Source organism: Pelmatolapia mariae, linkage group LG2 (assembly GCF_036321145.2).
Source record: "Pelmatolapia mariae isolate MD_Pm_ZW linkage group LG2, Pm_UMD_F_2, whole genome shotgun sequence".
Lineage (NCBI taxonomy): Eukaryota > Metazoa > Chordata > Actinopteri > Cichliformes > Cichlidae > Pelmatolapia > Pelmatolapia mariae.
The window spans coordinates 7,679,072-7,699,555 of NC_086228.1; the positions used below are offsets into that span (position 1 = coordinate 7,679,072).

Consider the following 20,484-nt stretch of genomic DNA (forward strand, 5'->3'; position numbering starts at 1 on the left):
TGTATTTTTACCTTCTGCTTTATAACAGGGTTTCGATCTAGATGACCTGTAGCTATTTTGGAAAAGTAGAAGTAAGTGAAAGAGAATTAATGCCTAAAATCTGTTGTTTTTAACTGCTATACATGCTTATGTTCTTATGCAGTCCTAATTAATTTATGAAGTCTGCTATGACCTACAAGTCATAAGCTACAAGTGACAATTATGTGACAGCACAGTGTTATAGTGGTCCTCAATGATGGCATACAACAGGAGGGTTTTTAGTTTAAACCTACTCTGGGGTTTGTACAGTCTCCCTCTTTATCTGTGGTTTCTTTCCAGACTCTCCAGCTTTCGCCCACAAAGACATGCATGTTAGACTATGGTGTGAATGTGACCATGAATGGGTCTATGTCTTTTTATGTTGGGCCTACAATAGACCTACGACTCTGGGTGTATCCCGCCTCTTGCCCTGTGACAGCTGAGATAGGCTCCAGCTCGCACTTGGATGGATGGATGTGTAATTATAGATTACAAAGCTGATATAAAAAGCGCTTCATTAGAAAGTTGTAAAAAGAATATATTTATTAACTAAAGAGTGAAACAAACAAAATAAATAAATAACTAATAAAGATATGACTTCTTCTAACAGGAGCTCAAGACAAAGAGAGAGGAGAGTGAGTCGAAAATTAGAAGGGATGGGTAAAGCATGTAGAGGACGGTTAGGGAACTCAGTATCCCATGACCACTGATGGACAACAGATGAGGAAGATGCAAAGGATAGGAAGAGGCATAATACAAGAAAACAAGGTAATCTGTGACAAAGTAGATGCAGAAAGCTCTTTTCTGTCTTCTCTCTTAAACACACACACGCACAAAGCCACCGAGAGAGAGGTAAATTGGCACTGGAGTTGAGACCTGCTGTCCTCAGTGGCTGTGCGTGGTGCCTAATGAGGCAAAGGGATGTAAAAACAGACAGCCATAATGAGATGGCTGATGGACATGCTGTGGAGAAGGAGAAACACACACAAATGCACACACACACACACATATAGACACACAGAGAGACAGAAAGAGAGAGAGACAAGGAACAAAACTGTAGACACATCCAGCGAGCGAAAGCTATGTGAAAGAGTTAAGGAATGCTATGAATAGAGACAGTGAGGCAGACGGAAAGAAGACCAGAAGCTGAGCGTAGAGGGGAGAAGCAGCAAAGGTTTAAGGGAAGAAAAGAGGAAAAGCTTGGAAAGCATTTTTACGTAGAGTTGTGTGAGAAGATTTTTTATCTTTTAAAGGGAAAAAAAAAGAAGGAGAATCCATGAGTGAGCTAATGCTTTTCCTTTTTTTTTTTTTACATATGCAGAGTAAAGTTGGAAATTCCAGCATCTTGTTCGGAAAAATCCAGCGGCCTCATTCTTGAAGTCTGACTAGCAACTTGTTATCCACAAACTGTCTGGAATTTATTTACTTCATCACGTCAAAGCACAAGCATGTCTGCTACCTAAAGCAGTAAGAGCTTTACAACATGTTCTGAAACCTCAAAATAAAGTCATGTTTGGCTTTCACTGTTGCATTTATGTCATTTGGGACATCTGTTAGCTGCCAGCAGTCTGAAGTAACTTTCTAATGGAGGGAAATGTTATTATGGTAACATCAGCAGCTTTCAGTGCAAGAAGTATTTTGCATGAAGAAAATCACATGTTGAAAGCATCTGTGGTGAGTGAAAATAATGCAGGCTGTAATTAATCTGAGAAACTGACTGCAAATTTTTGACCTTTAAGTGGGAATGGAGACAGAGCGTTGCTTATAGGCAAGAAGGTAATACTTCGTGATTTGATCATAGGGGACTGAGCACTACTAAAAGTGCTGGATGTGTATTTTGTGAATTCACCTACCAGCAAAAATTGGCTTTCACTAGTAAAGTAGCAAGACCCCCAACAGAGTGTAGCCCGGCTAGAAAAATAGTAAAAACTAATGTTTGATGTTTTAATAATTCAAATAAACTTTTTTGGTTAACTGAGAGATAGATTAGATGACCTGTGTTGTTTTTCCATGAGTTCCTACTGCTGCCCCATTGCAGTCACCACTGTGTTCATGTTACAGCATCAAAAATACACAAGTAACTAAGGTTTATATATAGAGAGAGCTTTTCAAGAACAAAAGTCACAAAGTGCTTTGCAATACTGAACAAGATACAACAATTAAAAGGGTATAAAATGATAGAACTAAATAAAGGCAAGTCTGCACAAGTGGATCTTAAGTTTCTTTTTAAAGGTATCAAAAGTGTCCACAGATCTTAGGTCCAATGGAAGCAGCTTGATGGCCGGAATCTTACAGTCGCCTTTTGTTTTAAACCTAGATCTAGGTACAGCCAACAAGGAGTGATCAGAAAACCTCAGAGATCTAGACGTTACGTATGGATGTATTACCTTATCTATTTATCGAAGCACCTGACTATGGAAGGATGTGAAATTGATCACCAAAAGTTTAAATTGAACCCTAAACTTTATGGCAGTAAGGAAGACAGAATGAGTATTATATGGAACTTTTAGGGGACCTGGTGATAAGCCTCATAGCAGCATTAGGGTTCAGTTGTAAGCAATCCAGGGATGATTTGCTCAAGAAAAGATATAATGAATAATAATAATAAAGTCTTGACAAAATAAATGCATGTATAACTATTTCTATTTCGCATTAAATTACAATATATTTAAAATGGGCATTGGTCTGCAGATCATTAAAAACAAGCAAGCATAGGTGAGCCAACATGCTTTTCAAAGCTGAACATCATTCTTAGATATCTGCGCCATTTGTGTGAGTCGAGCACATGTGTTGAGGCTAAAAGTGATTGTGCTGTAGGGATGGGTATCGAAACCCGGTTCTTGTTGAGAACCGGTTCCCACAGTTTCAATTCCTTGGAATTGTTTGGCATTTTTGCAAACGATTCCCTTATCGATTCCAGTCGCCCCGAATGACGTCACCACGTTGCGGAGCGTCATTTACCTGGCAGGAAACATGGCGCCTAAGCGGCTCAAACGCTCAAAAGTTTGGTTATACTTTACGAGAACGGATGACAACAGGGCAACTTGCAATACTTGTAAAGTAGATATTTCATTTAAGGGAGGAAACACTACGAATATGCAAAAGCATTTGCTCACAAAACACGCGATAACCTTAAATGAATGTCGTGTTTTTAATTCCGCTCCGGACTCGTGAATCTCAACGCAGCAGCAGCAGTAACGTTTGCACGTCCTCTCCCGTTAATGCGGCAGGTAAATAATCAACTAACAGTGCATATTATGTTAGCGCGATCTGCCTTATTACAAAACCTGCCATTACTGTGCATTTAGGTGACCATGATGAGAGAGACAGACAGAGTCTGGCTGGCGCTCGCTGGCAGTTCTCACTGCAGTCTACCGGTAGTGTCTCCTTTCAGGCCAGGATAGACGAATGTCACCGAGCAGTGACTAAGTTTGTGGTAAAAGGCTTGCACCCATTTGCCACAGCAGATGCCCCCGATTTTCGGTAAGTGAATGTGTTTAATTGTAGGCAGGGACATTACTGGATATTCTTGTGTAATTGCTACAGAATAATTTATGTTATACTTTGTTATTGCTACAGAAGAATATTTATTTTATTATTTTACATTTACAATTTTTTTTCCTGGGGAACCTGTGACACCCCATCGAAGAGCCGTAGGCTGTGGATCTCTTGAGATCTCACTGTTGGGTTTGTAAGGCCATGTTACTCCTAAATTTCTATCTTGTTCAAAGAGAAGATATAAAACAAAGTTCTAAGCTAATCGACCTTAGTGTTCTCCTTTTTTAAAAATAAGAATCGATAAGAGAATCGATAAAGAATCGAATCGTTAAACAGAATCGAAAATGGAATCGGAATCGTGAAAATCTTATCAATACCCATTCCTATTGTGCTGTATTGTTTGTTGTCCAGAACGTGCTCAGTGGTGAGTGAGACAGTATACTTTTAGGAGTTGTGGAACAGAAAAGTCAGCTAGCCATTAAGCTAACAGCCACAATATAAAATGCCATAGACCTATGCTAGCATCACTAGCATGTTGTGTGTGTGGGAAACATGGCTAGCAAGCAGCAGTTCTTGTACTTTGAAACTATGTGAGTCAATTCTGTTACTGTTAAAAGTTACTTTGGTTATGTAAGATTATCTTGATGCATTTCCATATGCATTTCCATAATTATTCCCTTCAGTTTCCCGCTTTAAAATAAAGTGATAAATCTCAGGATGTTTATCGTGATATAATTACATTTATCCTTAAGCTAAACCAGTCGGCATGATTTACTCTGTGTTAGACTTAGTACCCAGATTATTCAGCTAAGGAAATAGTGGAACCAGAGTGACAATATGGGAAAATACTGAATTACAACTAAAGGTAAGTAACAGAAGGAACAGAACATGCTTCAATATGAAAAACAGCACAGCAACTTGAGCTAAATCTCACACCTTTATAAGGTGATGAGTTGTTTAATTCAAAACAAGGCATCGTATGCTGTAAATGTGTTCTACCAGACAAATGTAATGATGGTATAAGGTCTAATTTAAGTACAAAATAGCATCCGATTTCAATAATACTAACACGTAAGTAAATTCTCTCTCTATTTATTGCTGGATTCAGAAAAGATGGAAAGGATGCAATGTGGGACACAGTGGGAAGACGAGGAAAAGTTCTCTTCGGGCGACCTTGAGTATGGTTACACTACACAGGTTTGTTGTTGTCTCTGCTTAACCCAGTCTCAGATGGTGTGTGAGTGTGTGTGTGTGTGTGTGTTTGTGAGAGAGAGAGGGTGACACAGAGAGACTAAATGTGTGCCATTGCAGTTTTCATCTTTCCTCCTTTCTGTTTTCCTGTGTGTGTTTACTTACTGGTAATTCTGCTCATTTGGGAATATATGTGTCAGTCCCTTGTTATCTTTGCAGGTTGAAGCATATGCCTGGGGGTGACATACGTACTCTGCAGGTTGTGCGCTGTGTTTGTTTAAGATGGACATAAACACTTTGGTCACTTTTCCCTGGGCCTGATCTCCAGCCTGTTTCCTTGACAACTGTTATGCCAATTAGGGGAGGTTGACTTCCAGGCGACCGTGATGCTCTAATGAGACATGCATGCACACATGCACAGGGGCAGTGTAGTGTCCAACTTTGGCTTTATGTGTCTTCTTACACACTTATCTCACAGATGGTAAAGGCTGGAGGACAGATATGGCACAGCAAACCGTAATCCAAAACACTCCCACATATTTGCCGAGATACGCTTATCCACTCACACGCACGGTCCCTGTGCCGCTCGCTGTCTTCTGACATTCTGAAAGGGCCACACTAGGTGTCATTCCTTATAACCAAGCCTATACATGCAAATCCAAGACAGCTTGTGTATTAATTACTACAGGCTCAGAGGTCAACAACGCACAAAGTCATCACTATCACATATTTACTGCAGCGAGAGACTGACACTAAAATGAAAGAAGGAGCACAAGAATAAGTGTGAAGGCATGACCAAACTTAATCATCAAAAATTACAGCAGTACATATTTCAAATTCAAATTAATTGTGTTGATTTGTTTGTTTGTGCTCATCATAATTGGGAATATAGGCCGGTTTTATTTATGTGTACAAACAACTCATGTAAAACAAAAAACAAAAACAAAACTTAACCCTAACCCTAACTTGCATGTTTGTTCAACTGCTGTCACCTCATTCACAGGTTCACACCTGCATTTAGTGTTACAATGACAGACTACGAATGCCTTCATAAGGACTTTAATACATTTAAGCCAGTATTTTTGCAGTGCTTCGTACTCGAATTTCATGTGTTTAAAGAAGCTCATCTTGGAAAATGGATTTCATTTATTAGGCGGTACGATTTTACAGAGATACATTTTGGAAATATGCCTTAAAAACATTCTCAGCTGCTGATGAGACAGAACTGAGTCATCAAATAAAATTTGGCTGAAGTGCTACATAAATTAGATAAGGCTTTAGACAGCTTCGCTACATCTTTTTTCATCGACACACATGGGAATATTTAAAAACTGAAACCCAGGATTTGAGTTCTCAGTCTCACAATGCTCCTTACACATTTGTGACACTTCTCGCTAACAAGGTGTCTATTATTACCTGGACTACATCTCCTTTCCCAGCTCTTCCTGCCACCTATTAATATGAGTTTTCACTGCCTCTAGGAGCTTTGGTAAAGACAAAAGTGAAAGATCTGCACCACTTTCCAGACAGCTCTTATAGACAGGATCTTTATCATAGTGGAGGCATAACGAAACGCGCATCAGCATCAGCGTGCCTCTTTAAAATTAAATATGCACATGCATGTTTGCACACACACACACACATACGCACCTCCATTAGCAGACTATTTTGGAGAGTGTAATTAAGACTTTGTAGCACCTCTGCAAAGGTTTCCCTTAATGGGTGAGAGGAAAAGGCATATAGACAAATCACCGTTGGCAACAAAGTGTATCACCACTGCCGCAAGAAGATTACCGTACCAGTGCCACAGCACAACACATTCATTGTGATATTAAGTAATTGCTTAATATTGCAATAAGCTCATTGATTCACCACTCTGACTCTCATTATTTATGATTAGCGGATGTACTGCCTTGAAGACTTGAAGTGCTGCATGGCTGATGATATGCACTGTCGAACAAAGCACTGGAGTGAAAGCTACACCACAGTCTGTGCTAGAGAAGCTAGCCATGTGTACTCTAAGGAGCTTGGAAAGAAAAGCGTCTGGACTTCTTTCCAAGCTCCTTAGACTACGATGACCTGGATGACTGAGAATCTTCATAGACATATAGCCATGTGTACCCTCATAGTTCTGCAGTCAGTGTTGGGAATGTTTAACGTCCAATGCCCTATTTAAGTCTTGTCTGTGCATCGTCCTCACTGTTAAGACTGTTACCCTCAGTGTCCTTATCTGAGCCCTCTACTCCCTCTGCCTACTTTTACACTCACTTGTTCCCTGGACCTATTCTGGAACTGAATATTCCTCACTACACTCACTGTTTGTCCAAAAAAAAGCAATGTATGGGTGGGTTGATACAAAAAATGGTCCCCAGCTATAGTTTTGACACAAATACAGACAAATAACAGACTCTCGATACTTTTACTAAATAAAAAAGGCAAAGCAGTTCCTGGCTTTCAACATTTGGCCATAACCCATCCATTCAACTATTTATTCATCCATTTATTTTTTTAACGTATAGAGGATGGAAAGGGTGCAAGACTATCACAGCTAACACAGAGAGACTAGACTCCATATGTAAGACCAATTTAGAATTACCAGTTAACCCACAGGCATGTCTGTGGACACCTAGAACCTTCCTTGTGTTAAATGTGTGAAACCTGTGTGAAACGATAGTGCTAACCACTGCACCACCATACCACCCTTTTAATCCATTTCCAAATTAACACATTGCAAACACCTATTTTTATAACAGATAGAAAAGAGGATTTACACCTCTGTCTGATTTTGTTTCTTTTTCTCTTTTTGTACTATTTTCTTTTATCTTACCTTACTTATACTTATTCCGATAACACAATAAAAAAATGGCAGGAAAACACATGGGAAAGGAGTGGGAAGCAGAACCGAATTAGCAAGACACACATTTAACTCAGCAGACACACTCACAGACAAACACATTCTGACACTCCTGTTGAACTTTTAAACAGGACTTAGTAGTTTTCTGTGGGAATGCTTTGAAGTCCTCTGGGCTTGCAGTATAGTCCATCATATATATAGTCCATGTCCATCATACATGTATTCATTCACGCATACATGCATGCAAAAGTCTATATGAACGTTTGAAGGCTTTAATGAGCATATCGCTTCAGATTCTCATATTTTTATACCATCCAAAATGAACAAAAAAAGTCAGTATCAGCCGTAGTGGCAACAAATGTGAAGCATTATATTGCATTTGAGTATCTAGCAGGTTTTAGATATCTGCGAGTGATTGATACAGTAATAACAAGAAATCATTTCCAAAGTGTAAGCCAGCAGCTGCAAGTTCTTACAGAGCTGTATTGCATCTGTAAAACCATCCAAATGTCCTGGTAAAACATATACTTGTGTTACACTTTTAAAAGTAATCTGTGTGTTTTTCTAGGTGGCAGTGATTGGGTGAATTTCATAGATATTTTTTAAAATTTTAGTTGCTTAACCTTTGCCTAACTGAGGAATGTGTAAGATTTAGGAGGATCTCTCAGTAGAAATTGATATTGCAGTACAGTAGTCTATACATAATTTTGTTTTAATTAGTGTCCTGTATAACCACTATAAGTTAATGTTTATTCTTTTAGCTTTAAATGACACATTTAAACAGACAAACCAAGCACTGGGTCAAAGAAGATCTCAGAAAGGTTTGGGGGAGTAAGGGGTATTTGCTAAGTTGCTGCTAGATGCCACAGAATCCCACAAATTGGTCTTTGAGATCATGCTCACACTAGGCGTGTTTGCCTTCCACTGTGCTTGTGTGTGACTGTCCTCTTGCTGACCAGCACTTAAATTAGTGTTCTAGGCTCGATGTGCTTGAGTTTTTCAGTTTTGATCTGTTTTTACCCCGTACTCTTGTGAAAGGAGTAACTCAACTGCTCTCCCCCTCTTGCTCACAAAACTGGATATCTGCGTTGAGGTTTCTCATGTGATGATTGCTAAGGGTAAAACACGTATTCCCTGACTGGTTGGCAGTGGTTTTTGGACATTGCTGGCTGTGGTTGATTAAAACTGGTTGCGAAGAAAGTGCTGCTCCTATTGACTGCTTTGGTTGCTAACAGACTGCTGCAGTTCCCTGTAGGTTTTTGTGCTTGTCTGCAAATACTTGCTAGCCCACAAATATAACTACTAGCCATTGGTTGCAAATGAAAATGGAGAAGGTTTGCCTGACATATAGCCAAAATCCCAACTTTTATTTTGAAGGCAAACCTTCCATTTCTGGTTTGCGTTGCACTTTTCAGGGTTTCTTTATAAGTCAGAGAGCAGCTGCACCAATGTTTGTCCGTCACTTCCATTTAAACTGCAAATGCAGCAATACACTACCAACTAGTTGGGGAATACCACCTGGTAACAGGTCGTTCCCACTGGGTCACTAACTGGTCTGTAGGCCTGCGTGACTGGGACTTTACCAAGCATTTTGCCAGTGACCATCAACCTCCAGCAATCACAACCGGTCATAGAATACTCATTTTTCTCTCTCGACTGGTGGTTTTCAGATGGTTGCAGACCAATCTCTAGGCCTATGTGACTGAGGCTTTAGCCACATGACCCTACACTGTTGCCATCGCCATGTCAAACCTTTAAAATGGCAGACAAGTTAACATCACATGGTTAGGTCACATGTTTGCAAAACCTCAACTGAAGAAAAGCACTCTTGCATAGCATTCTCGATTATTTAATACCGAGATGTCCAACACATAGGTGGCTGAAATCGAGAAAGCACTCAGGTTTCATGCTTGGGCACAGTGATGCCAGCATTTTAGATTGTGCATCTGTAAGAATGAGAGGGTCCGCTTGACTCTAATTGACGTTCGTTTTGTTGTTAAGACACCTGTTCTTGTGACCAGGGCATTGTCTGCTGAAATGTGCAGTGTAATGTAGTGTATCTTCACACTAAAAACTAACAATTCAGATTTTATGAACTTGAAGTCCATCGCCTAAAATTTAAATGAGTTCCTACAAAAAAAGAACAAAAAAATTAAGAGAAAATAAAGACAGAAAATGCTCTTATTTTAAACAATAGCTTCTTGCACTAAAACACAAACAAGTTGCTTATCATTTAAAGGTGGCTGTACAACAGATGTTGTGAATATATGTCTTTTGTTGGGTGAACTGAATGTTTTAAAGTGAACATGTGTTTAAGGAAAGTAGAGGTTTGCATAGTTTCAAAGCAGCTCTTAGTTTCTGCCTCTGTTTTAGCTCGAGCTAATATTAATTTATGAAAACTCTCATAAAGTTTTTTTTACTAACTGCTCAGTATTAAGCACTACACTAATGGAATAACTCCAACCCTACTTATAATTACCATTAGTTAGCATTTCTGGCAAGAAGTATCCTCTACATATCTCTGCTTATCATAAATTTACCTCCAGTATGTCTTCCAATAAACCCGTGCTTTCACTCCTATTATACTGAGATTTTTTTCCCCCACACCATTGAGGATTTTTTGCCATAAACTACCCAAGTCAGGGAGGAGTAAACCAAGCAGCAACACTGCTGAGAACCTGGGAGAGTGCGAGGAAGGAAAAATAGAGAAAGCAAGAAAGAGAGAGGGAGAATCAGACAGAGCACACCCATCCTGAAGTGAGCAAAGCAAACTTTCAAGAAGAAAGTCGCCCAGATGCCACGCGTGGGAGGCAAAACCTTATTTATTTATTTCTGTTTATCTGGCTGTCAGTAATTTATTCTGAATGCGCTGTTTAAAATACTCCTTCTCCCTCTGTTTCTCTCTCTCTACCCCACAGATGAGAGGGGGGCTGTGACAGGGCTGCGCATTCCCTTCTCCTATATTGTCTAACAAATATCTAAAAGGGGAGGCAGAGAGCACAGCGGCACTTGTTCTTTCTCAAGCACTGAACTTAGACAAAGAGGTGTGGAAGGATTTGTTGCACCTGCTTAACAGTCGGAGATTGGTTCCTTGCGCGGTGGGTCGCGGTAAAACAAAAAGCAAACAGGAGCGCACACAGAAAACAGATGCGCACGCACGCACGCACATCTACGAATGCATGCAAACGGCACGCTCACCCCAGGTTTCATTTGCAAAGATTAAAGTCTGCAGTTTGTTCAGTGTCGGACCAACACACAAAAACATGTGCACACAAACACACACACACACATGTAACAACACCTGGGTGTGTAAATGCTAAGTGTTGTTGTGGCCTGGAGCATGCTACCTGCTGTTTTTGCATCTCTCTTTCTCCTTTTCTCTCTCTCTCTATTTCTTTTTCTCTCTTATGCACACACACACTCACAATGAGTGATGACATGACACAAAGCCTGATGAAACGATATGTAGGAGCTCCTTCAGCAGAGAGGGCTCACCTTACACACACACACTCATGCACAAATGAAATCTCATCATATTCAGATAGAGAAGACAGGATTACCCGCGGCTGATTGCTGGATGAGAACATGTAGGAAGGGAATTGAATCCCATTCAGTCGGTGGGTGTGTGCTACCCGTTTTCTTTGACCTCTGTGTGACTTTCTATTCAGCTCAAATGAAACAATTTCCCCATTTGATGATTTCATTTTGGGGCATCTGGAAATCTCTGTATGACCTGTGTACATTAATGTGACACTTGAAATATGTCCGATTTCAGTCCTTTAATTAACCCCAGATGATGTTCGTTTATGTGGGAAATGCCTAATTCAATCATGCATCATTTTACCTGACATATATTCATTCACTCCTCTGTCTGTCTGCTTTTGTTAGTGTGCTTACCCCTGTGTTACCCATTACTTACAATGTTCATAAGTGTGAGAAGGTACTTTTGAACATGCTCCTTCCCGTGAAACTGGACCACTGAGTCGTCTACGCCCAGCAGCACCTCGATGTTGTAGGCTCTGTCAGAGGTCTGTCTGCGCGTTCGCCCTGCTCGCGTGTGGTTGATGCTCTGCTCCACACCACGGTACAGAGACTCCAGATCCATCAGGCCACCAAGATCTGCACCTAGAAATAGAAGGCACATCAATGTGGTGTTGTGGAAAACTAACATACATCATGGTTTGCTGTTTGGCTGATTTTGCTTACAGCCTTTTAAAGAAGCTTCTACTCCGGTCCTACAATAGCACTTTCAGTGTTTCAACATAAACAGCAATATTAGAGTTTGCGCAATTCTAGTGAGCTTGAAAGTCAATATTTGAAAAGACCACTTTATTCTTCAACATAGTCCGAACTCTCTTAGACACGCTTTCTTGAAGATTTTTAAGTAGTCTTAAAGTCTTCAACCTTCAGGCTCTGTGGAGGCCAATTCATGACTGATAGTGGTCCATTGTGTGCTTTTCTATCCAGCTATGCTTTTACTGTGTTGGCAGTGTATTTGGGATTATTGTCATGCTGAAAAATGATGCAGTTGCCAATCACATCCTTTTTTGTATTTTATAATTCCATCAATTTTGACAAGATGTTCCCTTCCCAAGACTGTGAAAATTTCTGATGAGTCTTCAGTGAACAGCAGCTGGATAAGGTGAAGAGCCAGATGGACCTCTCAGGTCTTGTGCAATGTCTTTGCTAAAAAATTTTTTAGACACTTTTCATCTGCTGTAGATAGATTTTTATGCCTGCCACCTCTTCTTCACTTTGCCCAGTTTCCTTAAAATTTTGAATGGCACACTGCACACCATCCTGAGTTGAGTCAGGTTAACTTGTTTGCTTTTTTTGCTCCAAAAATCCCATTTTATGCCCGTCAAACTGTTATGTTCAGCATTTTTTGAGGTTAAACTAAGAAACTGAATTAAATTCTTTTGCAGCAGGCTGCTTGTCACAAAGGGCCTAAAAATACAATTTAAAACAGGTTCTTGACTAAGATGTCAGTTATGTGTAGACACTAATTCATCCCTTGAGTTAGGTGCCTTTTTTGTGCTATGTGTTAGGCGACTAGAAAGCAAACAAAGAAAAAAAAAAACATCCCCTGAAAAAGTCTTGATTCACGCTCAATCATCCAGATAAGGACATCCCATAAAGTCGATTCTGTTTTTCTGGACGTCACATTTTCAGTGGGAGAAACGTTTCATGACTCATCCAAGTGACTTCTTCAGTCTCAGCTGACTGCAGGTTTCCCCAACATGAAAATGGTCAAGTACAAGGACTGGACTGAAAATGAGTGAAAAAGCAGCATTTGTCCTTCTTAAAGCCTGGAGAATTATTGGTCAAGACCACTTTTAAAAAATACAAGAAAGTCTGGCTCCTTGGAAGCAAAATATAAAGAAATGAGGGGGTGGTTCAAGACTTTTGCACAGTACTGTATGTACACTCCTTAAAATCTGCTCAGCTCAGCTGGTGTGTGCCTGCTTCTGCCTGCTACACTTTTGTAAACACAATATGCTTACTGTCTGTGTGCTGTTCGTGTTCACATCCATATGCACGTGTACTTATCTGCGCACTCGCATGTTGATGTCTGTATGTCTGTCTCTCATTTCCTTTCCAAGACACCAGTTGATAGACTCAAGCATGTGCGTCCCTTGTAGCTGGTGGTAACGGTGCAGCTATCCTTCACAGATCCTTTCCTAATCAACCAAATATTTCTACTCCCATCTGAATAAAAGGAACAGATGGTGCTTGCTAAACACATGGATTAAGACAGCTCCCTTACACAAGGGGTTGCCCGCCCTGGTCTCTTCTTGGCTTGCTATATGCTCGAAAAAAATGCAAATCGCACCAGAAACTGAATTTAAGGTTATGCTGTCAAAGAAGATGCAACATAAAGCAGCCCTGATTTGTTCAGATCGCTAATTACATCCAGGTATGTCGGGCTAAGCGCTGTGTTTTGAGTCTTTTTGGATAAACTCCAATCCTGCCTCAAAAAAAAAAGAAAAGAAGAAAAAAGCTTTTATTAAGTTTGAAATGTCAGATCTGATCATCTTTCTTCCTCCATTTTAAGTGAGGCAGACTCAGTGAGGCTACAGAAGATAAACTGTCCTGTCTCCAGAGCCAAGGCCATCCTTCCCTAACGCGCTGTCCTTCTTCACACAACCCAACCCCGGTCTCCTTTTCTCTTTCATCCTCCTCGTATATGTGAGCATCGCGCGGCCTTGCTCGTAAGGAAGCCATGGAAGGCCAAGCCATGCAGTCTGGAACATGTGGTCTCAGTGGATTCAACAAAGCGCTATTCTCACTGACTCCAGCCAAGGCCTCCCACAGCCAAGGATGACACATAGCACAACTCAAAGAGTGGCGTGTGTGCGTAAGAGAGTGTGTTTACAGGTGTTTGTTTGTGTGTGTGAGCGCTCTGTGGACAAACATTTCCAATTGGGCAATAAATCATTGTGCCAACAGGCACTTTAATTTAGTTGAAACTGGGCTGCATGGTTGAGAAACTGTAATAGCTGTACAGTTTGTGACTGTAGACACAGGCATAGATATTGGGGGGGTTACATCTCTATTCATATTCAGAACATGCACATTTGTTACCATCAGTTAAAAAGGGGAAAATGCAGATGTCTTTATAATGTTACCAATAGGGGCAGGTCTTATTTTTCCTTACAAACAAAATATAATGTGAATTTTGCATGTTCTGTGTGCACGCCAGCAGCTTGATGAAACCAGAAGGGGAAAAGATGAAGACATTTTTCTTGTGTCAAAGCTAATTTCTAAACCACCAGGTTACATTTTTCAGTTTACTTAAAGAAGCGTACTTTGCTAACTTCTCCTTCTTTGGACAGCTAACTTCAGCGGTTGCCATCTGCCTCCATCTCCAGCATCCTCCTCTGTCACGCCATCCCTCTCTATGCCCTCCTTAACTACATCCATGAATCTCCTCTGTGGCCTTTTCTCTCCTGCCTGGCAGCTCCATATTCAGCATCCTTTGTCCAGTATACCCACTATTCCTCCTCTGCAAATGTCCAAACCATCTCATCCTCGCCTCTCTAAGTTTGTCTCCAAACCCCTCAACCTGAGCTGTCCCTCTTATATTCTCATTTCTAATCTTGTCCATTCTCCTCAATCAGGAAGCTTGCTAACCAGTCTTAAGATAGCTTTCTGTCAGCTTCAGTAGCATACTTGAAACGTTTGCTGCATGAGTCCCAAAATATGTACCCCAAAACATACAAGTGGCATGTTTTGAATTTTCATTTTCGAGCAGAAATTAACAGAAGTCTTCATGACGCGAGCATAAGCTATTAAAGCTTAGGGATTGTCTAAATGAATCAAAATGCCTACATGATTAGATGCCATGTGCACACTTAGAGTAAAAAAAACAAACAAAAACAAAACAAATAAACCGAAAAAACACCCACAAAAGAGAACAGAAAAGAAAAGCCTGCTTGTGTGCATCAGGAACGATAACATAAAACTGGAAAAGATCTACAGCGGTGCAGAACGCCTGAGAGCCTGCCTGCTTTATATTCCAATTATTGTCACCTGGTGCCTGATTTTGGGTTTTTTTGTGTTTGTGTTGTCTTGTACATCACAATGCAGAAATGATGCTGATGCAGAAATAGCAAAAAGGTGTGCATAAAAATCCCCCCGATTTGCAGGAAATGAAGTATTTGATGCTAAAAACATCCTGTGGGAGGACCCCTAGATTGCATTCAGCTTCATTGGGAGGTGCTGCATACGAATCTCGATTCAACATGTGTCACAAGGGGTGCAGCTGGACTGCCGCTGCTTGGACACATATGGTGCTGAGTAGAGGGGGGGAAAAAGAAAAAGGAAGCAAAACAAGACGGAGATAAAGGGAAGACGAGGCGAGAGAAAGAGAGATCTGCCACCTTGTCTCCCAATCAGCAAGGGGCATTCTGATTTCCCACTCCCTCTTATGCAACGTTTCCAAGACAACGGGCTCATGGGTATAACAATAACCACGTGGTTAACATTGGCTCCTGAGTTGTTAACAGAATTAATCTGAAAGTCTGACTATTATCCCATATCTGCCCACATTCCAGTGAGTGACAGAATACAAGCAGAGAAACAGGAGGTGGGGGGCAAAGACAGGCAGCATTATCCGGAAAGAATTAAAAGATTTTTTTTTGTCTTTCCACACATACTTTTGTTCTGTTTCATAGCACATTTCACACAGACACTGAGCATTTCTTCTCCTTGTTAGCAGTGGAAGCTGAACTTAAGGCGGTGTACTTTTCACAACAACCCTTGGCTCTTCCTCGTTATAGCTGCCTTTAACGAGGCTGATGTCACAACCACACCATCTGCTTCTAAAGACAGGTCCAGATATTTTTACCTTTTGCTTATGTAATGTTAAGGGAAAAAAGTACAGGAACAAAAAAAAAAAAAAAAAGTATTGTGTTCTCACTTTTAGTTCTGTGTTGCCACAAAATTGCAGTACCTTGAAAACAGTGAATACAACAGTGCAGGGACATTGCATAACACCGGACCACAACTGTACGGAGAGTGGATGGGAGAAATAACTCAAAGTGACAAAAGCAGAGTGGCGAACAATAAATGACTAAACCAAACAAGGTTGACTTTTTAAACCTGTTGTTTCATCCCACTTCTGTCCTTGCTTACTCTTGCTGCAACACTATATTTCTCTCTCTCTCTTGCTTCAGCTGTTTAGGAGCAAGATTTTCAGAGAAAAGCGCGGAGGAATAAACTGCAGGAGAGATCAAGGGAGGTGGTAAGAGAGGTGAGATGTAGAGCTGAGGGGGTGTGATGGATGGATGAGAGGGAGAGCGAGAGAGAGATGAGACCAGAAGGACCTTGGCTGTTGCGAGTTCCGTTTCAAGTTCCTGCAGTGATGGAGAATTTCGCTCTCTTCAAGAGCAACAACCTGTCTGAGTCTGTCTGTGTGACTGCAGGCGAAGCGTCGGGGTGCACTGCTGCGTTTCTCACAGCTTACAGCAGGCATTAGCCTCTGAAGCCAAACGGTTAACACTATCAACCTGTGTATAGGGATCTGATCGTAACAATGCTTTTACTGTCCTTTCTTTACACAGCGTCAGGCTGAACCCTAACTATCCTCCTCCTCCTACACGCGCACGCACGCACACACACACACACACACACACACACACACACACACACACACACACACACACACTCCTTCATCTGTTTTCTACCTGCGGCTTTTCTCTCTCTGATGTGCCTACCCATTATTAGTGCTCATTTACATTCTCACACTACCGTCAGTGTTCCTGTACGCCATACCTCCATGCCCCCAACCGTCACATGCACACCTCTCAACATAAACACAAGCTTCCCCACACACACATACACACACACACCCACACAGAGCTCTTGCTCTCCCAGTGTTTTTATTCAGGTGGGGTATAGACCGTGGCCTTATTAGGAGACAAAGGTTCTTTGTCTTTCAACCTTTGCAAAATGTCAAGAATGTCTAGGTGCCCACTGCCCGGGGCTGGGGTGGGGAGTGGAGAGGGAGGGAGTGTTGGTGAGGGGAGGTGAGAGATCCAGCGGCGACTACAAGCCACAACAAGAGAGGGCGTGAATGATGATGATAATTCAGGTCAAGCCACATTTTACTACAGAGCAGCGGCCTTTGGTTTAAAAGCAGCTGGGTGTGACGCATCACTCTGATGGAACTGACCTATAATGGTCACTCTGGCCAGGTTAGAGATAGATGTGCATGACAGAGGGAGAGAAAGAGTGCATTTGGATTATATTGCATGTTATGGATGTATTAGAGCTAGAGCATGGTGGGCTTTCTGATACCAACACTTTTTCAGACCTGAGCTTGAGCACATTCCTCTGCCTCTTCATTCCATCTGAAGTTCCCAGGTGGAACACCTGGAGTGCCTCCAACCCTGACTTATAATCTAAGATGGTGCCAGTGCATCTAAACATTAATAAATAGACATTAATAAATAGTTCCTAACTTTTTCTCCCCCCATTGGCCAATTTACACATGCTCTTTAAATGACAGTAACTTTGTTATTTTTTGTGCTAGAGACAAAATTCAAAAGGTTTCAGAAAGAAGAGAAGATGAACTTTACTGGGGATATTATTATCAATGTATCATGGTAACAAAGCATTCGCAAGGTACTGCTGTCTGAACACAGGCAGAAAAATCAGGGCTAAGGGTTAAAAGTAAAATGGGAGGCAGCACCTTTAGATTTCAGGAACCAGCTCCCAGTTAGGAGGTGGGAGACATACACCCTGTCTACTTTTAACCCTCTCATGTCTAAGTCAACATCAGATGTGTTAACCCTAACCCTAATCTGTGTGATTCAGAGCATTTCTGCATTTGCATGTATTATTTTACATTGCTTAGCAGTATCATTATCATATCATAAAATATCTCAAAAGATTCTGTGCCATATACAGTAAGATGTGTCCACAGCATAGAGAACATAAGCTTGGTTATTTTGTTAGCTTAGATCCCTTTTTGTGGCGTAGGACTGCATCTAACTGCCAATAAAATCCACACAACTACACTGGTAAGATTGTGTATTTCTGACTTGCTAAATAGGCCGTACGCAGAGCACCGACCAGGCTCTATCCATGAGCATGCTGCTGACTTTACTACTGGAACACATGCAAATTGGGAATCATGTCACTCCCAGCTCTGAATGCATCATCTGGGTCTCTTCTTTTTCATTTGGTTTGGCAAACAATCTTTAATCACAAAAACGTGAAACAGCATCAATACGTTTACGGAGAGAGTGCTTGGTGTTTAAACAGCTATCACGTGTGTCCACTGAGAACAGCCACAAGCACTTTTCCCCTTTCCAGTTCTTCTAAATTTCCCTCTAAGTCTAGTCTTACAGTCTTACTTTAAAGTCTTTCATGACTTTAAAGAAAAGCCTTAGAAAATAAGGTTGGTGTTAAGTGTCTATGGCTGCTAAATTACAAAAGATTACGCAACTTAAATCCACTCCCATTTTTTTCTTTATTAGGTATGGGGTGTCCTGGAGGATAGAAGCCATAGCTTTTAGGGAAACTGATTGTTTTATTGTTTTGAGGAGAACTCTTTTGATAATTTTGCTGCTTTGTTTCAGTTCTTAAAGTGAAAAAGTGCTCATATTAAATACGGAAGTGAACATTATACCAACAACATGTGGCTCTGTCTACACAAACAATTTGTCCCTCAGGAGTGGTTCAAATCTTTATGTGTGCTTTAGTTATTTTTCAAACACAGTGCTTATTTACGAGTAGCAAACAGCAGGAGGGGAGATGCTAAACTCATTAGTCCTTACCTGAGTTCAAGGCTGCTTGTCCAGAGGGAGGCACAGATATCCACACACACGTCAACTAATTTGCTTACAGACACATCTTGGTCGCATAGCTCAGGGCACAAATATTTTGTCTCCTCAGTGACAGCTTTATGCGTTGTCAAGGTGATGAATTACTCGGACAGTGGACTGTTAATACTGCTGCTAGCATCTGGGCAGGTAGCAACATGTCATGCTGTCCCAAACAATGTCCCTATACTGAATGCTCATTATACCTAAGCTGCCATATGACAGCTGCAAATGCTAGAGAGAGAGGATCACATAGTGAACCACAGTCCCCCGTAATTACACCGCTGTTAATTATTTAGGTTGGCAATCAGCAATCTAATTTTACATGGACAGTTCCCTGAAGATCATAATAATTATTCATACATCAAGTACTGAACTTGGCCTAATAATTAATAACTGCTTTAGGTTAGGGCTGTTTATTTTCAACCGGGAATTTCGATCATGCTGATTAGATGTTTTGAGTGGTTGAGCCTTGGCTGTGATTCCCACATCCAAACATCCATAACATTCAGTTTGTTGAATTTCATTTATCCATGTTCTACGAAGTGGACTAAAGGGCCTTTTTTTATTTAATTTTTTTTATTATCATTGCACGAAGAAGCTTTTATTATCAGCAGGTGAGTGGGTTACCTATACTCGCTGCTGCTGTGTGGATTTCTGGTGGTTCAGGAGACAAAGCAACCTTTAGCTCTGCCTTCTTACATAACCGTCTGTCTGTCAGAAGCACACAGGGCCGCTGGCTGCCTGGGAGGTGCTGCGGTGCGCGCCGATTCCGCCCCCCCCGTGTCCTCCTGTACCGTGGTTTCATTAGTGGAGCTGAGCCTTTCCTTCATAAACTCTATAATGTATGCAGCACCTACACATTCATAAATCAGAGCCTCCAAATGAAATAAGCCCCGCTGAGGTTTGAACCTGACATAATTCATAGTCAGAACGGTTCGGTCGCAAATATGCCAAAAACTTCAATGGCGGCATTTCAAGCCGTGAGGACGTCCATAATTGCGGGAAAGACGAGCAGCCCGCGTGAACATTGCAAACAGATCTCAAAACACATTAATGCAATCACTGTCATCCACTGAAGAAATATTGCTGGCAAAGATAAATCATGTCCCCCAAACTCTTTCTCTTCGCTCTGTGGTTGGATCCATGGAGCTCAATGTAAACGGGAGAGCTTTAGTGTTCAATAAGACAGTAAAGCCAAGCTTATATAGGGCTTACCGCAGGTCTCTTCCGGTCTGAAACTGACCTGTTTGAGTGCCTGTCTGCCTGTCCTTCTCTGTGTCTGCCTACATCAGTCTCAGGACATTTATAAAGGTCTGTTATGAAATCACAAAAAAAAGAGAGGAAAACAACCACAACCACCACAGGCCGGCAATGATACACAACGGCGCCAGTATGTAGATGATAGCATTTGCAGACCAGTTGTTTAGCTTCATCTCTTATTACTGTTTTATCACGCGTCACTGCCTGAAAAGATGTACAGCTATAGATCAGTCTTACTGGGAATCATGGTGCACAGCAAGAAGACAAAGAGAGAGAGAGACTGACAGTAAAGTGCAAGGTCCATCTAACAGAGTAGCAATAAATCTCAGC

The 20,484-nt window shown here is 41.2% G+C and overlaps 1 protein-coding gene across 3 annotated transcripts in view; it reads right to left on the reverse strand.

The window, feature by feature from the left end:
- Window positions 1-20,484, reverse strand: part of LOC134640529 (A disintegrin and metalloproteinase with thrombospondin motifs 2-like) — a 136,276-nt gene that overhangs the window by 26,454 nt on the left and 89,338 nt on the right. For all 3 annotated transcript variants that reach the window (XM_063492401.1, XM_063492409.2, XM_063492416.1), the window contains one exon: window positions 11,481-11,686. In XM_063492401.1, coding sequence (XP_063348471.1) covers window positions 11,481-11,686 — 206 coding nt within the window. The remainder of the gene's footprint in view (window positions 1-11,480; window positions 11,687-20,484) is intronic.